Source organism: Barbus barbus, assembly GCF_936440315.1.
Source record: "Barbus barbus genome assembly, chromosome: 50".
In the NCBI taxonomy this organism is placed as follows: Eukaryota; Metazoa; Chordata; class Actinopteri; order Cypriniformes; family Cyprinidae; genus Barbus; species Barbus barbus.
Genome location: NC_136728.1, coordinates 10,215,755 through 10,238,866, shown reverse-complemented (window position 1 = coordinate 10,238,866; position 23,112 = coordinate 10,215,755). Strand labels below are relative to the sequence as shown.

Below are 23,112 nucleotides of genomic sequence, written 5' to 3'. Positions count from 1 at the left end.
GGGGGAGGGGGGCCCCACCAGTAGCCACGGGCCACATTCCGACGAGTCCTCAGCACGCGCATTAGCAGATCTGCACAGTGTGCGCAGTCAGACTCCTCCAGAGCCCCCTCCGCGTGGGCCAGGCCCATGCAGGTGATGCAGTGTTCATGGCTATCCGACGGGTCGATTGGTCCCGCGCAAATATGGCAGTAGGACGTCATCTTCTTACAGGAATCGGTCGTGAAGGAAAAGATTCTGACGTGAATGTAGCGGGCTCGGCATTTTATACTGCCTCTCGAGCTCGTCAATATTTGCATGCTTCGCGACAATTGGCCAGTCAATTGGACTGGCGTGAGCCAATAGGACTTCAGGAAAGGTTGGAGGGAAGGAGTTCCCATACCTGAGAATTTCTCCATGATGTCTCCTGAGAGCTCGAGAAGGAACGTAAATATTTCGCACACCCCAAAGTCATGAAAACGCTTCAAGTTCAATGCACTGTCAGCTTCTGCCTTTCCATATATGGACTTCACACCCCGCCAAACAATTCACGAGCAGAGACCCACAGGCCACGAACACTTTTATTTTACTGTTTGCATAATAGGGCTGATACATCAGTGCAATATCTTGCTATAAATATAATATAATATAATATACTGTTATTATTTTAAATAAGATTTTTCTGCAGACCATCCAATTAGCATCCTTATATAGCCTAGAGAAATTTATAATAAATAGCCTACTTTACATTATAAGTTGAATGTTGACCGTTGTCCCTGGCCATACTGGTTTCATATCCTTCACATGATCTCTTGCTTCCATGTAACAGAATAAATTCAACTCAAATTAATGTTTAATGTTCCTGTATTTATGTATTTGTCAAGTGACCATGTAATAAGCAGAATTATACAGTCAGCCAGTCAAATTCATATAATATTAAAAATATAAAAGAAAGTATGATTTTGGACTGGATCAGATGGACGGATCATGATTGTTTCAGCATATCTAATCACATCCATTTTAAAGGCTGTTTAAACGGAGTTTCCACTGACTGAGGAGACAAAGGCACTTTTTTTTTTTTTTTTTTTTTTTTGCTATTTGGTATGTTTGCAGATGAAAGCACACCGGTGGAAAATGCAAACTGTGATAAACAGAGACAGAACGAGAGGAAGAGATGAAGAAGAGACAAACAGAAAGAGAAATTGCACAGCAGTGCTTGTTGGTTGACAAGCCAGACATCTTTGGAACAGGTAGTGCTGATCCGGAATAAAAGGCCTATTTAATCTGCTTTACAACCGACAATGCTGACCTTGCTGGAAGATTATTAAACTTTGGAAGAGAGATCTTTTACAATCACATTCTGTCAGAGCTCAACCGCGGGGTTCTCGCCGGAGCTCATCAGCACTGTGTTCGGTTCAACAGTGCCATCTAGTGATTCGCCGCATAAATTGATGGGATTCCTCAGTTAATAGCTAGTAAAATATATTTAACACAAGCTTTTTTTCTTAACGGCATTACAGCTGAGGATTATAAACAAAACTGCTAATTGATAACGCACTTCAACCACACATAAAAAAATGTTATTTTCCACATATAAAACCAGAAATTATCATTCATTTTTCTATTAACCCTAAAACAGGCAAAAGTGAAAAATAATCAGCAAAAATAATTTCATGCCACTTTTTATATAATCTGGATTTAAGTAAAATATATTCAAAGGAATTTTTGTAATATCTGATTTATTTTGGATTTTATGAGTTGTATTTCCCAGGATATGTTGCCCTATTAAGGTAGCCTATGAAAAAACAGCCATAGTCATCAATAATGCTATGACTTATTTGATGAAAACAAATATGTATTATTCAAAATATGCTGCATGCATGACATGTCTAAGTGTCCTAAAACTGAGGCAGAGACATTTCTTATATTTTTACATTTCTGCTCGTCTTCATTCTCAGGGGTGGGCAATTCCACCCGTTGAGATCCACTGTTCTGCATGGTTTAGCTCCATCCCTAAACAATCATATAATGTAATGTAATGCAATGTTTTATGTGTTTGATCAGGGTTGGAGCTAAACCCTGCAGGATGGTGGCCCTCCAGGAGCAGGGTTGACGATGCTCACAATTAATACTAAGAACTGTATTGCTTTTTTTTTTTTGCTGAAAGAAGAAGATTAATATAAGCCTATGTTCTACATTTTCAGATTGTCCAGCAACATGCGCAGACATGTTGGCTTAAGGTCAAACTGACAAAACAAGCACAGAAAATTTGAACCATGCTATGATAATGTTAATAGAATTGGATGAAAAATTGTTCCACGTGCCTCCTACAAGAAACTAAAGAATATCTATCCTGTGGTGCACATAGCCCATTTAAGGGTTCAAATATTTTCTGCTTGGTGTACATATTTTTGTTTGCATCAAAGAGGAAATACTAGAATGGATCCCACACACATTTATGAAAATACTTAATTTACTTTGTATCATGTTAAAGGAATAGTTCACCCAAAAATGAAAATTGAGTCATTAATTACTCACCCTCATGTCATTCCAAACCTGTAAGACCTTCGTTCATCTTCACAAATTAAGCTATTTTTGATGAAATCTGAGAGCTCTCTGACCCTCCATAGACAGCAAGGATACTACCACGATCAAGGCACAGAAAGGTAGTAAGGACATTGTTAAAATAGTCCATGTGACATCAGTGGTTCAACCATAATTTTACAAAGAAATCAATAACAACAAATTATTCATCAATTCTTCTCTCCAAGTTACCATCTTCCACCATTCTGGAGAGTACCCCAGAACGTAATCAGCAATTGTTTACATTCAGCATGCACATTTTCTACTGAACGTTAACAATGCTGATTAAGTTGACTACTTAATTAGTTTGGAACGACATTAAGGGTGAGTAATGAATGACAGAATTTTTGGGTGAACTATACCTTTAACTCAAACCATGATTCTAAAATGTTTTTTAAAGATTATTTTTTGTCATTTTCTTTTATTTATTTTGATAATACAGTATAGCAGTGACAGGAAGCAAAGCGAGAGGGAGGGTGGGGTCGGATCGGGAAAAGTCCACGAGCTGGGACTAGAAGTCAGGACATCTGGAGCGCAATGGCGCTATCTGTTGCTACGCTGCACACAAGCCTATCTGCGCAGACCTGATATATAATATTAATTACAATAACTTACATTTTCATTCACTAAATTCATTTTCAAGTACTAAAGTAACTAAAACATACATAATTTCTAAAAACAAAAAACTTAATTGACATTTGATTAAAACTTTAAAATATATTTGAAATTATTAAAAAAATCTAAATTAATTCAGCACCAACAAAACTACAACATTGTAGTTAAAAAAACATTAAATTAAAAAAAAAATCCTTCAATTGTCAATAGAATTGAAGACCAATCAGGGATTCATTTTCTGTTCAAATATTGTTATTTTTACATTTGGATCCACTTAGCAGTCAAAAGCAGACCATTTCTAAAAGAACATTAAAGTTTAGAAGAGAAAATCTTTTAAAAATTACCATCAAAAAGAAACAACCATTTGTAATTTTTTTTGTTTATTTTCAGTGTACTTAAAAAATACTGGATCTCGCCAGCACTTACTATCATTGGCTATAATGTGATCCTCCCAGAGAAAAGAAACAAGAGTACCGGTCAATACAAGACATTCATACAAAGTGTTTTTATCCCAGAATGCTACCCAGAATCCATACTGGAGAGAGACAGTTAAACAGTCACAACAGATGGCTATGATTAAAACACCCACACACAAAGCAAAAATAGGCAAACACAGCTTCCACCAAAATATGCCTACTCTGAATATAAAGTTTTGCATACTTTTCTTTGTCCTAATACAACACATTTGTACAGGCACATCTTTATTCAGACCAACGATACAGTTCCCGAGAGCACAGTAAATTAAAAAAGCAACAACTTGGGGGATTTTGTTTTCCATACTATCTGCCTGAAACATTCATACAAACCAATATGAAAGAAAAAAAGAGATAAACATTCCAAAACAAAGAAGAAAAACTGGGCAGCAAAATTTTTGGTTTTGCATGAGTGATGCACTTCTGGCTTTCATCGCTACTGTTGTTTCCTCTTCTCCAAATGTTTTTATTTAATTTTTTTACCCACTCTAAAGTATTACATGTATATAATTTCTTAGCTTTATATAAATATTTACAAACATCACTTAGTTGTGTCCCATAAGAATATTTTTATATAAAAAAGTAGATAACATGTTAATGCCAAGGAGGAGAAGCTTGCATTGACATTACAATAACTTAACCGTTAAAAAAAAACTGAAGAAAAACAACAAAAGTTTGATACAGTAAGTGCGACAGCCCCTTCCAAAAGTCTCTAGCATGGAAAAATCAAGGCTTTGCACGTGATGTAGCACCAGATGGGTTCGCACCTCAGTGCGGTTGAGAAATTACCTTGGAGTAGAAATCTTCCAGGAGGTTGTGTGCGGTACGAACCAAAAAAATAATAAATTAGTGTTGGATAATTTAGGATGATGTTATATACAGCCAGAGTTAAACACGAGGCGTATCGTGGATGGTGATGGAAGTGTAAAGGAAAGTAGATGGCAGTGTGTGAGTTCACAGCAGTCTTGCAGCACATTACAGGAGAGTGAAGGCGCTCTCATATTCGTCCGTTGAGAAGCTCGCAGGCTCCTAACAGAATTGGGAGGAAGGGCCAGTCTGATACGGGAGCGTAGCGTCGGGTAAACGTGGGGCTTGATGAAACCCGCCAGCATGGATCTCCATTAATCTCCAGCACCTACGTCCTGGACAAGGCTCAAGTGGTTCATGGCACGGTTGAAGGCGCTTTGCACAGCTTTACGGATGCCTGACGTTCTGCCTTCCAACATTTTGCTTCGGTCTAAGGTCTTGTCGATTCCGAACGGTACCATCTTGGAATTAGGAAGCCATTGCCTGATGGAGATTCAAGAGTACAGCGTTATTTTAAAATGGCATTAGAAGCAGGAAAAAAAGCAAGAAAAAAAAAAAAGCTGAAGGCTCTGCTCTCAACCACTAGAATATAAACATTTATTTGAACATACTTTCTGATAACACAGCAAAAGAGTGATGTTCTTCAACATCAGTATTTTAGTCTTGTTTTCCAGTGCAAATGTCTAAAGATTCTTAACTCAATACACAAATTACTTCAGAAGCAAAATGACAAATTGATCAAAATGAAGTTTGATTAAAAACAATACCTGCCAGTAGACTTAATCCAACTGACATTTAATTCAACAATTTATTAATTCAAATGGAAAACAAGTTTTCATTCCACACTGAGATATTTGTTCATTTTCACTCAAACTCACTTCATTTGGTTTAGTTTTTCAGAAAACAAAGTCTTCATTTTGCACCTTAAGTAAATGTATCTTGATTTAAGGATGCTTAGATATGTGTTAAAAAAGACAACAACTCTAAGAAAGAATTTTTTAGAAATGCATGCAACATTTAATGCCATAACTTTGCCAATTTAAGACATTTTGCTCTGATTCAAGAGGTTTTTAATGCCTTCATTTGTTTAAAGGTGAATAAAGAGTCATTAAAGACCTGCAGAAACCCTGTTAATATTTTTATTTTTAAAATGTATTTCTTGCATCTTTTTAAAATTACTAAAGCCACAACTACAAAAAAAACCCATCAGATTCTATAATTATAATTCAAAATATTCAACATTTTAATAAATTTTACAAATAATCAATATAGTTATTCAAAATAAATATAGGTTGTTTCATTTGCTACAAAAATAAACATTGTGCTATCCACATTCCACTAGAACACAAAAAACTCTGATATCATAACCCCCGGTTTCACAAACAAGGTTTAAGACTAGTCCTAGACTAAAATGTAAGTCTGAGCTGTTTCAACTGAAAGACACTTGCACTGACTGATCTTAAAACATATCAGTGCCTTTGTTTTGCCTTTAGATGCACACCAGTAATGTTTTTTTTGTAAGGCATGTTTATAAAAAATGACTTAAATGTCCTAATTGAACAATGGCCTAATCCTGCCTTAGTCTAAGCCCTGTCTGTGAAACCGGGCCTTAATCTACTAAATATATTATCTCTATATGTCTATTATAATACTGTTTTCAAAGGGAATGTTAACAGAATTTTTTTTTAATCATGATTTCTAAGGCTAAAACAAAAATATTAATTTCCATATGTGTTAAAATAACTAAGTTAACTTGCATAATATTACGTAACTTACATAATTAACAACTTAACATGTTAAGTTTAAATACCCTAAACATATTTTGCAAAAATAAATAAATAAAATCACTACTGCCCCAAGACCACTGATGTCAACACATTTCGCTGTAATTGTGGGAATTACAAAAGTTTCTCTGAATGCAAGACTTCTCACCAGTTGCGTTTGCTGTCGAAGAAGCGGACGAGGAAGAGTTTCTCCTTGGACCTGAACTGCATCAGCTCTCCGACCCTGAGCACGTCCCGTGGAGGGGTGGGAATGTACTCGTCGTTGAGATGGCAACCCGCCCGAGACATCTGAGGATCTATGATCTACATGTGGGCAGAGAGGCCGTCAACACAACAGTAACCTGCCAACGCGCATCTCGAAAGGCCTGGTAACCTGGTAACTCAGAGTGTGCCTGTGACTGCTAATGTATAAACTGCTGGAAATGGAAATGGTTGCCACAAAACACAGGAACGCACGCACGCTTATGTTCACGCTCGCTCACGCGCACACACACACACACACACAAAACAAATGTATGCACATACACATCCTGGTTGCATCACCTGGCAATAATGTTATGGTTGACTGTTGGCCACAGAGGAGGCTGATGCATGAAATAATGAAGAGGAAGAGAAGGAAACCAGTTTCTGACGGCATGCACACATGCACACTCACCAAGGCAGGATAGGAAGGATATCCACTAAGTTTGGCCCAAACTAGTTTAAGGGGCTCCAGATTTAGTGTTGTAGTGTTAGCAGGCATCCAAATATTGCTGCTCTCAATCTCTATGAAAGTAGGAATAATTGAAAGTTATGAGGGGTTCACCGTAAAAAATGGCGCAGAACACCTCAAGAGCCACGGCAGTATTTAGCCAATCAGAAATCGTCAGCAGTGGGTCATTTTTCTAACGGAAGCATGCCGAGCCATTCACCAGACACTATTATGCCTCTAATGCCACTTCCAAAGACATTTATTTAAATTAAAACAGAATTAAGAAATGTGCTGAAAATGCTTTTGGTTTGGTCTGGAAAGGTCAAACGTCATGTGACTATCGAACCCACTCAGACTCTGACATGCTTGCGAGTCAGAATGCAGAAGTAAGCTTTGTATTTCTGGGAAAGCACGCGGCAGGCCAAAAGTTTTCACTCAGCATATTAATGGTAAGCAATCAAGGAAATCATTCGGAAAATACTGTTTGGGATGAATTTACTTTTAAAGGGTTAGTTCATAAAAAAAAAAAAGATCTAATTCTATCATCATTTACTCACCCTCACATAGTTCACAAGTCACCATTTATTTTATTAAACACAAAAGACTACATTGATTCTTCCTGCTTTTTTTCTATGCAAGAACAGGGAGTGCCAAGCTCCAAAAATGGGTGACACATTGAGGTTTTATGAGTTTCCTCTGAATTTATACAATAGATTTGGGTAAAGAACTTGCCAACATTTCAGCCTCTGCTCACTGAAAAAACATGCCCTCTGCTATAGCATTAAAAATCGTATTATTGGCAAAATCTGATTATGTAAATTAAAATAAATACAAATATTTAAAAAACAAAAACTATTGTGAATTAATCATGTAGTGCAAAATCTGATATTGTGACAGCCCTAGTTTCAATTCTATGAAAAGTCCACAGCAGAATGATAACGACAAAGAGGAACGATATCTTTGGAATCACTTTCAGCTGATGAGAGAAAACACCGACAGCCAATCAGAATTCATCTGACTTTATAGAGCTCAACCATTTAAAGCTGCAGACAACAAACCTGCTTGGAACACACTTGGAATAAAATGTTTCTGTGCAATGGTTTGGATGCTAATCTAACTGTAATATTTATTGTGAGCTTGTATCACTATACAGTTTCACTGAATAGACAAGAAAGGCACAAATTAATATTTCACGTGTCTTTCTGAGGTAAAAAATAATAATTTGGAACGACATGAGGCTGAATAAATGACACTTTTAATTTTCAAATTAACTGTCCCTTTAAGTGCCATGTTAAAGAGCAAACGTAAGCAGCAACTACCCAGAAGGACAGGATAAGCCGTGATGATTATTAAAACATGAGGGTTTCACACATGCAGACACTACGGCAGTACGCAGCAGTCTTTGTGTTAGACAAAGCCATGAAGAGCAGGTCAGTGGCAAAGCAAGCAGAAGGAAGGACAGAGAGCTTCCACAGAGCTGACGGGACACCAATGCAGCTGCCAGAACGGGTCTGACCCATTTCTCTGAACTGAAGGATGGGGCTGGTGTAAAATCCCAGATACCCACTCATGGCTGCAAAAAGCTGGAGGCTCACCTGCTGCCAGCTTGTTGGCTTTGGAAATATTCCCTGGTTCCACGCAACTGACCAGTTCTTTTTTATCGTCCGTCGTGTTTCGTCTCGCCATTGCCAGCTTCCCTTTCCCGCTCTTTGCGTGACTAACATCACTGAAAGACAGGGATTTATCACAACTAATAAAGCCTGAAAAAAAAAAAAAAAACTATACTAAATATCTTTTCAATGTACTCGTTCTTCACCTCGTGTTTTCCTGTATGCTCCCGCTTCCGCTGGAGGAAATGCTGGACTCTGAAGCACAGCGGCGACGAGGCTCTGACAGTCGATTCACAGTTAGCCCTTTCTTTGGCTCTGAAAAGCCATTAGACAAGCCTGTAAGTACAAAACAATGTCTATAATATGCGCAAGGAGGGAAGGAAACTGTGTTTCTTGAAATCAAAGGAGAAAGCTGTTTACCAGTATCCAAGCGTTTGATCGGACACTCATCCTCGTCACCCTGACTGTCGCCGCTAGCACTGCGTGTCCTCTTCCTGTGCTGGAGCAGGGTTTCCAGGCGAGGGATGACCACAGACAAGAACGTCTTAGTGCCCAGCTGAGGGCAATCAATTGAGGATTCACTTGTGTTCGACGGCTTCTGCGGACTCTTTGACTTTCGAAACAGCACAGCCGTTCGCCGGTTGACCATATTTGCTGGTTCGGTAAGAGTGGAGGTAGCGACCATAACGTTATTTTCAGAGGGGATGACGTCAGAGGAGAGACCATTTAGAAGTGAGGTAGAGAATGTCTCCCTGTCAAATGTGACCTTTTTCGGGCACTTTTCAGGGCTGGGCTCTATGGGTTTCAGTGTCGGAGGTTCACAGGGACTGTCTGAGTTTTTCAGCAGTGGCCCAGAGTCTGAAGGCTCAAGTTTTGGAGGTAATGACTTGTCACCTGTAATGAGAGATCAAATATTTAATAAAAACCCATTTTAAAGAATATCACAGTTCTTAGAGGAAGCTTTGACCAGCTATTAATGAAGAGAATTAAAATATGCCTTCACATCAAGAAGTTTTATTTTTCCATTTAAACCTTTTTAAATGTATTTAAGTACATTCACTGGTTTTTTAAATAAAATTTTTAAAATAATTTATACGAACGTTCAAAGTTATTATGCTATTAATATAAATTCCATCATTTATATTGAGGAAATTAAATGCTTTTTTTTTTTTTTTAAACATCGACAATATATAAAAATTTTAATGGATGTATTTAAATAACAATTAATTTTTAATAAACATTGCATGTAATAACAACACTAATAATAAGAGGTCTCAAAAATTTTGGATCCTATAGTTTATACTGCTAAAATTATGTGTTAAATTACGTGGTTTCAGCTACTGTGAGCCAACAAAAAAAATCCCAACGTGATTCAACAGAACTGCACCTTCTTCCTCAGTGGCTTGTGGGAGAATAAGAGGCGCTTTTTCCTCTTCCTTGGGATTATTCTGCTCCGATGAAGGGGGCTCCGTTTTGTGACCCATTTCCATTCGCACATCACTAATGGTCTTTTTGAGCAGCTTGAGCCGTTTGCTCCGGGAAGGGCTTGACTTCATGGCAGTGGTTAAATCCAGCATCTCCAACAGCTTATTCAATTGTTCCTCCTTAGACATATGCTCGCGATTGGCTGGGTTTAACAGTCGGTCAACTGGAACAAACACAGAATAAAATCCATAATGGTTCACCAACAAACCAAAATCTGTGATTTTCAATTTTAAGTAGTCTAAAACCTAACAGAGAGGAGAAATGCAACATGTCCTTACCATCATCCCAGGACAATGCTGGAGATGGCTCTATCTTAGGAGGCTCAGCGAGGTGCAATCCACTGGCGAAGTCAAAGCCTATCTGTTCGGCGTCCCGCCGAGTCTTCCTGAGGATCGCTCCACCGTGATCTCGCAGACGCACAGCAGCGCGGTAGAAAAAGGTGTCCTTGGCGTTGTACTTCAAGCAGTTGTTGATAATGAGGTTGAAGTCATCCTCAAACTCATCCAGGTTCTTATACCCATGGGCGTCGATGCGCTTTCTCACTGTGGAGAAGTCCATAGGATGCTTGATGTGATCTAGATAATCAGGAACCTGTACATAAGACAGAAAATCAAGCATGAAATAAAACTAGGAATTACATGTACTCTAAAACAGTTTGGTTTTTAAACACTGATGCCAAAGACAAATGATGGCAATGTTGCGGGGAACATCTTTCCTTAAAGAAATAAGGCAGCTTAATATATTTATGTATAGTAACCCATTTATATTAAAAAAAACAAACAAACACGAGCTTCAAAATCAAATAACTGGTTTTTATATTACTATTGTACTAAAGCTAAAATAAATCTCTAAAATATGAGTTTATTACATATACATTATAAACTGAAAATGTATATCAAAAGAAAAAAAAAAAATGTACTCGTATATAAATTTTCAAATTCAACATTCATATAATACTATACAAGTTGTTTTAATAACCTAAAAGTTAGTTAATAAACATTGCGTAAATTTTTTTTTTAAATCCTCTTCCAAAACAATTTTACAGACAATCCTACTACTATTTTCATAGTACAACCAAGAAGAGACGAAAAATAAGATTTGTTTTCATGAAAATGCACTACTTAATTCCTAAAAACTAGAGAGCAAAATGAAACCGTATTGATGTCAAATTCTGTTCATGATTATTCTTTACTTCTTTTTATATAATTTTCCCCCAATCTGAAAAACCCTGTTTTATAAAAAAAAAAAAAAATCTCACATCAAGAATCTTCACATTATTTAAAACAAAAAAAAACTTTTTGATAAAGGTCAGCATGACTAACAACACACAGGAATGAGACAGACATACCTCCGTGACGCTGACAGGCTGGGCAAAGATTTTAGCCTGGTCTTTCTCCTGCAGCTGATCCAGCACTGCTCGCAGCAGGACAGGGAACGGAGTGAGTTGCATCTCCAAAACCGACTGCTGCAACTTCATCTGCATGTGGGAAGGATTACGTTAACTTTAGAAAAAAAACACACTTTTCATGTAGCTGCATACATTAGGGATGACAAAAGTACCAGTACTATGATACCAAATTGATAGTAAGTTATACGAAAAAAAAAGTTTAAACATTTATTTCTTTCTCTTCCACCTGACGTTAAATATCACGATGACCACTGTACCTCCTCTCTCTTTAGCTTCTCCCTCTTCCGGATGAGCTCCAGCAGCAAGCGAGCGCGCTCCAGGTCATGCCGCAAACGATGCCAGTCCTTTAACTGCTCTGTCAGAGATTGACGGTCCTCAACGTATGGTGCCTGTCATTCAAAAACACAAATCCTCACTCAAAATTCATATGCATATGACTTGGGCTGTCAGTCACTGGGGTCCAAGAAAGTCTCACCTGTTCTGGTTCTTTTTGCGTTTGTATGGCAGTCTGCAGGCGCCTTATTAGTGGGACGCCATTCCTCGACTGCCTCTTGAGCATCCAGTAACTAAGAACCCGTTCCACAAACACTTTCTTCTTCTGAACAGAAACTTGATTGAGGATTGTGTTGAAACTGTAAGGACAGAGGGAATCACAGTGTCAAAACTATTCAAAACAAGGATTCGGAAAATCTTTGCAGAAAAATGTTTACCCTACCTTTTAGGTGTAATACTAGGCCCGGAAACTGTCGGAACCACTGCAACGTGCTCCGATTCGGGCTTTTTGTTCTTCTTCTGGCATCCCTTTGCTCTATCCCTGTAAGCAGCTTTCTGACATAAACCGTTCTTGGGTTTGGAGTCCTCGTATATAGTGAGGGGTCTCCTCACACAACCGTTAGGTGTATGAGAGCAACAGTACGCCGTTTTCTTCACAGAAAACGTAGTAGCTCCTGATTCGGTGGCCTCTTTGATGGGCTCCATCTTCATGTAGAGGCCGGCTTTCTGAGCACAGCTCACATGGAAAGCCGTGTAACAGTTGGCCTTGCTGCACTGAATGCAAGCGCCCACTCCTTTCTTCTTGCACAGGTAACAGGCGAGTTTCCAGCGAGCTGGAGGAATGTTCGCCACACCGTCGATGGGTTCGATGAAAACTGTATTGGTAAAACCGACTTCGGGGACCCAGATGGCGCAGACCACGTGGCCCCAGCGATCGTCATCTGTTCTCTTAAGCGCGCCACCTTTATTCGGACAGAATATGCACTCGGCGAGCTGGGAGGGAGAATTTAAGCAGTGGCGGCAAAGCCAGCGGCCCTCTGGGATGTGGGGGACGCCGTAACACTCCTGATGCACGGCGAGATTGCACATGTCACAGAACAAAATCGCGTTACTGTTCTGGCACTCACCATCCATGCAGATGCAGCACACGGCGTCCTCGTCGATAAGCGACTGGGGGTCTCCTTGGCCCTGGCTCTCGAAGAAAGACTCCTTCTCAAAGCGGTCCATGAGGAACTCAAAGACGTTCTGAGAGACCTGGCTGTAGCCGTCGGTCTTCCTCTTCTCGTTGATCAGCTCGAGCCATGCATAGTCTTCCTCGTCCATGTCGTATTCCACCTCCTCGTCGAGCTCGTCCTGAGTCTTCTCCACGTAGGTGTAGTACGCCGACGGCCTCCGTGGCACCGCCGGGAGGTTGTACTCAACCGTTCGGATCTTTGGCTCCGGTAGCCTGCCCTGAGCTGGCGAACCCTGCACAGTCGTCAATGCGGCGCTCTTCTTCTGCTGGTTGTTTTTGAGCCGTACCGAGCGCACAAGGACCTGCTGCGGCTTTTCTGTGTTCTCCTTGTTGCTGGTGCACTCACTTATCTCCTGAGCTAAAGGGTCGTCGCTGTCGATGACATCCAGTTTGTCGTAAATGCTGAGCCGGTGTACACGGCCGTCGATTTCCAGCTCGACCATACGCTGAGCCTCGGCATACGTCAAGGTATCACGGTTACGTGAGGGTTTGATGGGCGAGGGAGGCCTCTGCGGGGTGGCGACACGATTATGTCGAACCTTCTTCCTCATTTTGAATGCCACAGAGGAACTGAAGTAAAAGAAATGCACGTCAACTTTCAAAACCACAGTCAAAGCCATAATCTGTATCCCATACAGATTATATTTCATTTCTGGATTGAAGTGCAAATACAGATGCTATAAATCAATCAAGCAACACTGTAAACAGCCATTTACACCAGGAGTATTAACTATAGCAATAACTAAAGCATTCACACCAACAGACAATAATGCCCTGCTTAATATAAGCGCTTGCTGCAGATATGTGGTCTGTCACTTTAAATCCTGGATCTTATTAATGTCAGGCAAATTCTGATTGGCTGTCAAAATTTGTATTGTTCATCAGCTAGAAAAATCATTGTTGTTGTTATGGTTAAGGCATGTTAAAACCAAGGGTGATAACTAAGTTCTAATAATACTTTCAATTCTTTGAGAACAGTGAAATCTCACCACAACTATAAAAAAACAACGCAGAGGAACTATACCGTTGGAATCAGTTTCAGAACTATATTTGCAGAACGAACTAGCTGATGAATGATAAAACATTGCCATTCAGAATTGTCACAACTTTAAGGAGCTGGAGCATTTAAACCAGAAGATGGCAAAACTGCAGCGTGCTCAATAAACAGTCATTGAGTGGTCACTATTATACCTACTGTTATCGTTGCGGGTGTGAACATACCTCAAAGTGTCATTTTTTGAGATGTTAACATATATGAACAGGTTGCACATCAGTGAAAACAACTTTAGCACTCATGTCTATTACTATGGGAAAAGTGTTTTTTTTTTTTTAGCAAAAAGCAGAACCAACGTCACGAAAAGTGACACGTTAATTTGGAGTGATGATTGGCTGCCGTGGCTGTAGAGTACGTGTCTACATCATCAGTTTTCTGAGCTTTTCTCAGTATTATTCATGAGAATGAAGTCTCATGATCCAATCACTGCGCTGTATTATGCATGAGGTCTTCTTACAGCGAATTCAAATCTCATGAAATAGCTTCCATGCCATCAGTTCACCTCTGTAAACATAATCGTAACAATATTTAATATGTAGCAACGCGTGGAGTGCAAATGAAAAAGCGGTATCTGCACGGAACATTGCAATGAGTTTAATAACACTCGCTGCGCAGACCATAGTAAATATCCTGACCAGAGCAAGCGTGTTTAAAATTTGTGTGAACATATTTCATATTCTCTCGTGCTCCAAACATGAACGATCACCGTTAGGGGTGGCAATCGCAGGGTAGCTCACGATACGATATAATCACGATACATGGCTCACGATAACGATAATATCACGATACTGCGATAATCGATATATTTCTAGAAAATCAAATAATGATACATCACAATATCTATAAACCTGGTACATTTCAAAATGTATCTGGAGTGCTTTCTCAACCTTTCTACTCCTCTCATCATAAAAACGGAGCCCCACACGAAGAAATAACCATTCACATCACGTCTTTTGCACACTCAGGTTCGTTATTTCAAATGTAGACGCACGGCAAGCATACACACTGCACACTTCTGCGCCGCATTACGTCTCTGACAAGGTTTTGTTTCGTCCTCCATGCCATAGTTGCAGATTTATGTTTCTGCCGGTCGGTGCCCACTGTTCACACTGCATAATGCGCTTGTAATATCTGAGAGAGAGAGGGAGAGCATCCAGTGTTGTTCACATAAAACTGGACGCACCGGTGGTGCTCTCACTCACACCTGCGATCCGAGCGGAGAGGCTACTCACGAACTGAATGCGCGCTCTGCAATAACAACGTGATCGGAGCCTATGGTCCATGCTGATAGCTGTTCTGGGGCAGCTAGTTTTCATCTCCATAAACATATATAGCAGTAAAGCTAATACAGTGGCTGGAAATCGGTTTATCCTTCGGTTCCTCGTGCTTCCCCATCTTCATAGAGAACGCAGATCATGGTTGCTCCGAGCGTGCTTGGATAGAAGCTGGAAATGGCGCAGCCGCAATTTCCACGCATTTTTATACGCTGTGAACAGGGAAATCTATTTAGAGCACCTTATTATATTAATTAAAATATCAATATATTTGGCGCCAGATATCAATTATCGTATCGCACTAGGGCTGAACGATATATCGTTATCGTATCTATATCTAGATATGAACTTTCAAGATATTACTATCGAAAAAAGCAACGATATAGACTAGGGGTGGCACGGTTCACGGAAAAAAACCGAACCGCACGGTTCTCCACACACGGTTCGGCACGCGCTAGGACCGCGGTTCACCTGAATTCTGACAATGCATGTGGTTTGTTATAAATAACACGTAAAACAAATAGGGTTCGGCTAATGTATGTTTCTGTTAATGGATGCGCATTCTGGCTTCAATCCCAGTACATTATAACAACAGCGATGAGAAAGAAAAAAAAAAAATAATAAGTGGACAAATCATTCACTCTTGTTCAATGCGAGTGACGTATGCTGGAATATGAGCATTTATTCCGTCATCACCCGGGTGCTGATAGCGCGCGCACAGGTGAGACCTGAACAGCACACGTTGATATCGGTGTTTAGACTAAAGTCATGTAAGCTTTGCCAGCTCAAATATTTAAGAGCCAGAGGACGCGAGCTCGCGCGCGCAGTGAGAATATTTGTGCGTGCGTTCATCAGAAGCGCACAAACCTGCGCCTCAGAACGCGCGCAAATATGAAGCTCTCTCTGAAGTATTGTGTTTTAATGGATAAATTCACACAAAATTCTGTCAAAATGCCCGTCTTGGTAAGTATCCTATAGCAGACATAGCCGGCTGGGCGTACAGTATCAGTGCTTTCTCTTAAAGTGACAGTTAATATTAAATAAACAGCAACAACAAAGAAATCACTCACTGCTCTTGATTGAATCGCTTTTGTAACTTTAATGAAAAGTAATCTTTAATTTATACAGTCAAATATGCAATGCTGTTTTACCTTTGATTACTTTAATCGTACTTCAATTTCTGTACCTAAAAAACCCCCTGAAAATCACTGATTATTTTATTTGTATCTTTACTCTATTGTATTTTTATTTGTGCTGTTGCTTGTAGTTAAAGGTCTGCTTTTATTTGTGTACACTCACAATGAAAACAAAACAGATTTTATATATATAACATGTAATAATATTTAGCATTTTCACATCAAAATAAAAGAAACTGAGCAAAGTAGATGTCTTTTTTTCCCCTGTTGTACCGAAATTGTATCGAACCGTGACCCCCGAACCGAGGTACGTACCGAACCGTGACATCTGTGTACCGTGCCACCCCTAATATAGACTATATAGATTTCCCCTCTCCGCGCTCGCCCCGCCCTGCATACAACTCTGGCAGTCACACAACGAACATCAGTTTTACGAGTGCCCTTGAATGCACCGCTAAAGACAGCGCGCACACACTACAGAGACAGCGGAGAAATTAAAAAGAAAGAAAATGAGTGCGGGAGATAATGCGGCCGGTGGTAGTGCAGAATCTGACTTGGTGCCAAAACATAAATCATCTTCCATTATTTGGAGGTATTTTGGATTCAGAAAAGACGATGTAAACCAGAATGACGTGTTGTGCAGGTCGTGCTTAACAAAAATTGCGACTAAGCAAGGTAGCACAACAAACATGTTTCACCACCTGAAACAACACCATCGCGTGCTGCATGAAGAGTGCATGACAATGAGAGAAACACCGGGGACTTCTCAGTCATCCCAAAATAAGCCAAAGCAAAGTTTGATTGCTGACGCGTTCAGTAGCGTTATGGCCCTTTCACACAGGACGCGGCATGCGCTGCGCCTGCCGCTGGGTTCAGCGCAGCCCTTCAGATACAAGGCGATTTGCGCTATGCTCGCCAGAGCAAAGTAGGCGGAGTTTTCAAAATTTTTAGGGGGAGTACTATACGTCTAGTCATTGGATTGTTGTTCCACCTTTCGGTCAGCAGCAAAACATGTATCTGTCCCGTGCTAAGAAGCGAGCGATAGCAGTAGCCCTGCTAGTAATAAGAAGAAAGAGAGCAGCAAGAAAGAAGAGGCTGTGGGTGCATGAAACCCTGAGGTCCCTATACGACCTCAAACTTGTATGGTATAGCTCTGAAAGATCAAACACACAGAGAATCAGCTGTTCATCCATTTTGAGTTCGGCGCTTGTTTGGATGCCCCGTTTCTATTGGCCGCGTGGGGAAACGTCACAGAGCACAGCGGCAAAAGTTGAACTATTTTGAACTTTGACCACGGCGCGCGCGCAAGCTCGCCGCTGGTGCGCTCCGCTGCGCGTGCGCTTTGGTCGGCGCAGCAACTAACCGCCCTCGCGCAGCGCAAGCCATTGAAATGAATGGGTTTCACAGCGCAGCGCATGCCGCGTCCTGTGTGGGCCTTTACGCCGTACGAGTCGACGTCCACCAGTGAGTTCTTAAAAATAAAACTACACTTTCCAAATTTTTTTGTATTATGATGTTTTTATTTTTCTGAGAAATGCTTGGTTTTCACCGAACCCGTAGTCATATCGTATCGATATCGAGATATCTGGCATGAAAATCGAGATATGAAATTTTGTCCATATCGTTCAGCCCTATATCGCACTGAGAAGAATTGCGGTATATCGCCATATCGGTTTATTGTCCCACCCCTAATCCCCAAGTATGCCCACAAATCACGTCTTCTTCAAATAAAAGATGTACAAATAAGGGCACTGATACAGCGCTAAGTCTGATCATGAACGTGATGATACAACGGATTACTGTGATACACAGAAAACAATGATATATAGCCCGAAAATTCAAAGAAGAGTAAACAGAAAGTAACTGCCTTTATTCTCTGTTTTAAAGATATTTTACTATTCCTTTGTCTGTATAATAAGTGTGTTGTAGGTATGTGTTTTATTGGTTGTTTTCTCCCCTCTTTCTACCATCTACGTGCCCACTTTTCCACAGTTTTACACGCAAGTTTCTGAAGTATTTTTCAGATCTAAGGTGTGAAAGACCAGTGCTGAAACAGGGGGGTTTCATGACACTTTAAGCCCCGCTGCAATTGACTCTACGCAGCGAGTTTAATTGATAGGCGATCTGACCAATCACAACGCTGAATGTGCCATTTTTGTCCAACAAACAAAACAGGAAAGTAGACTAAGGTCGGTGGACTTTTTCCGTGGTTGAAACGAGATACCTTCTGATGTTCATTCATGTTCATTTTATGCTATAGCTAGTAGAGAGAAAGAGATGATCGGTTCACATGCCGCTTGAACTGAGGCACTACAGTGATTTGCCATCCCTACCATGAACCGCAAGTCAGAGGCCCCCTCCCGGCAGTGTTAATTTAGTTGACGACGACGAAGAAGAAAAATATTCATCGACGAACCTTTTTTCTGTGACTAAGACTAGACGTTGACGAGCTAAAACTAATATCTGATGATAAAAACTATGACGAAATTTATGTGCGTCTTCGTTAACAAGACGAGACGGGACTAAAATGTTATTTGAGGACTACCGGACATTCAAAATACATCCTATAGGCTAAGTTAACTGCCTTGTCTTTCAAAATGTGCGTCTCTGTCATTGGATAAGGTGCGTTTGTATATCTAGTCTCAGTACGGCAGCCGCAGTGGACGGATAGCCTACCAAAACGCGAACTAGCGATCTGAAACAATGGCCTCAGCACCCGAAGCGTTAGGGAGTGGGTGACCAGGCATCCCGTTTTTCCCGGGAGTCACAATTCATTGTCGATTAACTTAAAGTTAGTGAAGGTGCGATAGGCGGAAACGCACTGATAGAAGTGCTCTCTCTCGCGCACGCTCCACTTCTTCAGTTCTCATACAGCGCGCGATCAGTTCTCAGTGCTCAAATACACACACAGCAGTCCACATGTCTCTCATGTAGAGTATCTCACGGAAATACAGTCCGTTATGGTTTAAGTGAGCTTAAACAGGTGGGTGAAAACAATGTATGTCAGTAGGCTATTACATGCATACCTTCCGTCTTAAATGGACAGCATTCCTAATTATCTGTCATAAATGTTAACCAACAAAAGATGTTAAATAAATGTATACTTGTTAAGTAAACCTACTGTATCTGAAAAATTAGTTTAATTTATATCTCTACCAAAAAAATGAAAATTTATTCCAGTTTTTCCAAATTCAATCCTTGATTCAAATTTCTCATAACTAAGCTTAATTGATTTGGTCTAAAGAGAGAAGTATTAATGACTATTTTTGTTTGAATACTACATATAAAATAGCTACCAAAATAAACGTTGGTAACTGCAGTTTGACTAAAAGTAATGACTAAAAGTTGACAAAAATGCAATGACTTTTCGTAGACTAAAACTATGATAGACTCAAATGACTAAAATGTGACTAAGACTATTAAGCATTTTCGTCTCAAGATAAAGACTAAGACTAAATCAAAAATGCCTGCCAAAATTAACACTGCCTCCCGGTCCAGTTTTGTAAATACTTGTGTTTTGAACCATGAAGGTGAGCCAAAAGATATCACAAAAGCAACGTGCAAACTTTGCACAAGAGTAATGCCGATGAACATCTTAACCTCAATCAATTCATCAGAAAGTGAGAGTAAAAACTGACAGAGCTAGCGGCATCTGACGCGGCATTAACGGCGCATATTCTTTTGAGAGACTAATCCAATTCATATACTGATAACGGTATATCCGTTTCAATTTACTCCCTTAATATTTCTCTTGTGGCCCAAATATACTGGAAAGAAATGAGAAGAAATGTATTTTGTGTTAAACAGTTTGTTTTTGAAAGTACATCCAGGCTTGAAATAAAGCTGCTCTTAAATTTTATTGATGATTGCAGTGTTATTAATTTTAATTATAAGCCTATAATTCACTGTATAATATACCGGTTTTAAAATAACTTTAAAACATTTTCAGTGAGGAGTAAGCTTAGCTCTTTTATTAAGTCAGTTATGCAGTCACACACTATGAAATTGCGGGGCAAATTAATTGTAATACTAACTTAATAAAAGTAACCTAATAATAGTAATAGCCCTAATAATAAGAAGAAAGTAATAGGCCTACATTACTTGGAAATGCCAAATACTCTTAATATTGCCAATATTTGATGCTTTGGCAATATCTCTGGTCATTCTCTTGGTAATATTATTAGAAAATACGGGATTAGTTTTCATTGTTATGCTGATGATACTCAACTATATATCTCAACAAGACCAGATTAAACTTCTAAACTAAGCTATAGATTATGTTAAAAATGTAAAAGATTGGATGACCAATAATTTCCTCCTATTAAATTCAGATAAGACAGAGATATTACTTATTGGACCAAAAAACAGTACACAGAATCTCTTGGATTACAATTTGCAACTAGACGGATGCACTGTTATGTCCTCTAAAGTCAAAAATCTGGGTGTTATATTAGACAGCAACTTGTCCTTTGAAAATCATATTTCCCATGTTACAAAAACAGCATTCTTCCATCTTAGAAACATTGCCAAGCTTCGAAACATGCTACCTGTTTCTGATGCAGAAAAGCTAGTTCATGCATTCATGACCTCTAGACTGGACTACTGTAATGCACTGCTAGCTGGCTGTCCTGCATCTTCAATAAACAAGCTACAGATAGTCCAAAATGCAGCGGCTAGAATTCTTACCAGGTCAAGAAAATATGATCATATTACCCCAATTTTACAGTCTCTGCACTGGCTACCCATTCAGTTCTGTATCATTTACAAAATATTATTACTTGCCTATAAGGCCGTAAATGGTTTAGCTCCTGCGTACCTAACTTGTCCTCTACCACGCTACAATCCAACCCGCTCCCTAAGGTTGCAAAACTCTGGTCTTTTGGTAGTACCTAGGATAGCAAAGTCCACTAAAGGAGCTAGAGCTTTTCACATTTGGCTCCCAAACTCTGGAATAGCCTTCCTGATAACATTCGGGCTTCAGACACACTCTCTCTGTTTAAATCTAGATTAAAGACACATCTCTTTAGCCAAGCATTCACATAATGCATCTTATAATCTTGTACTACAGTTATATCTGATCAAATGTACATTATTATTATTCTTTAGCTTGGGTTGAACAAATCATTTTTGCTTAGATGGAACAGCAGCTATGCTAATTATGTCTCTATTTATTTCTCTGTTTCTGATTAACATCCCATGGTAACTAGGAATGACAGAAACTTCAGTCTCGATCCAACCCTTAAATGATCTGAGATGACCGAACACCTGAGAAAAGATGATGCCAACCCCTCAGAGGACCTCAGAGGATGCCAATGCTCAGACAACATACAGAATTACCAAATTTTGCCATAAATTAAATATATTAAGGTTTTGCAATATATAAATATATTGTGGAAACTTAAATTCCTGTAGAGCTGCTTTGCAACCATTTGTATCGTAAAAAGCGCTATACAAATAAACTTGAATTGAATTGAATGTGAGCAGCATGGCTTGTCGGACATAGCAACAGTAACTAAGGGGACGGGTATTTCCTTAGGAACAATTCGGTCTTCTGCCACTTTAACTTAAATACTTTCAGTGGTTTGGATTCTCATTGACTGTCAATGTTTTTATCGTCTGTCAGCTGGGGAAAACCCTTCTGCAAGTGATCTTTTCCTTTTTGTTTTTATCGTTACATTAGTGAAGAGGATTTCTTAAACAACTATTTTTAAAACTTTCTAGTTAATGTCCTTGGTGTGAACAGGCATAACTGCAAGCGCACATCCATCTGGTATCCATAGCAACCTAAACCCAAGTTGGCATGGAAACAGAAAAAAGCGCGTGCGTTTGTATTTTTGACAATATGTGCCGTTTCGCCATCTGACGTAATTACTTGTTTGAGTAAAATGTAAAAATGACATCAATAACACAACAATATAGAACGTGCTTGACAATTTAAGTGTTGTTTAATTTATTGTATTTATTTAAACCCATAACTGACTTTCTAAGCTACACGATCTGACACATTAACCCATTTAACTGATCAATTGGCGTTTAACAGATAACAGCCATGGTTACGTCCAGGCTTTTGTTTGTTTGAGGGGGGCAGGGCAGAACAAGGCCAAACACACTGGACTGGAAAGAAAACACACACACAAATTGAACAGCAAGGACACACACTGGATCCGGCGGCCTGCTGGCGGCTGTGCTAGCGAGCTAATGCTGTTTGGAAAGACCCACCGACATTACTGCAAACATGGCGTCAAACAAAACAAAACACGCGCTGTAAAAACTGAATGCAAACGCCCTTTAAAGCCGCAAATATATAAATTAACCCCCAGAGACACTTCGGTTCTTTCTTACCTTCGCCGTCGACGTTCAAAGAAGCTTTAAAGGCAGTACGGCCGAGCTAAAAGCAGCAGCGCTGTGGCCTACTGAACAGCAGTAGGTTTAATCCGTGCACGAGCCGCGCTACAGGCGCTACCGTCCACCAGCCGCTTCTCCGTTGTATTCCAAGAGTAATGTGAAGTATCCGTAACGGTCTGCCGGATCCAAAACTAAGCATTTAAAAGCCGGAGTTACACGCTCAAGATAACAGCAGCTCGACCATACTAACGCGCTTGTTTTCAGTCGTTATTGGGCTGGCCGTATGTGCACTATGCTATCAGGCTAGCTCGCCTCTCTTCCCCCCACAACAATGCGGCTGCAGCTCTCCATCGCCTTACGCACT

At 39.8% G+C, this 23,112-nt stretch overlaps 1 protein-coding gene across 4 annotated transcripts; it reads right to left on the bottom strand.

Moving 5' to 3' along the window:
- Window positions 1-2,991: 2,991 nt before the first annotated feature.
- On the bottom strand, window positions 2,992-23,112 carry LOC306868454 (bromodomain-containing protein 1-like). Of its 4 annotated transcripts, none has more exons than XM_079414626.1 (13): window positions 22,746-23,112; window positions 12,148-13,509; window positions 11,908-12,064; window positions 11,690-11,821; window positions 11,373-11,501; window positions 10,303-10,615; window positions 9,927-10,187; window positions 8,960-9,433; window positions 8,746-8,875; window positions 8,525-8,655; window positions 6,894-7,003; window positions 6,387-6,541; window positions 3,562-4,937 (listed from the first exon to the last, which is right to left on the bottom strand). In XM_079414626.1, the coding sequence occupies exons 2-13, from the start codon at window positions 13,488-13,490 to the stop codon at window positions 4,769-4,771; spliced, it is 3,504 nt and encodes a 1,167-aa protein (XP_079270752.1). In that variant the 5' UTR covers window positions 13,491-13,509; window positions 22,746-23,112; the 3' UTR covers window positions 3,562-4,768. The 4 variants fall into 4 exon arrangements, with proteins under 4 accessions (XP_079270754.1, XP_079270755.1, XP_079270752.1 ...); XM_079414627.1 differs by having other exon boundaries at window positions 8,746-8,854; XM_079414628.1 differs by lacking the exon at window positions 6,894-7,003 and having other exon boundaries at window positions 2,992-4,937.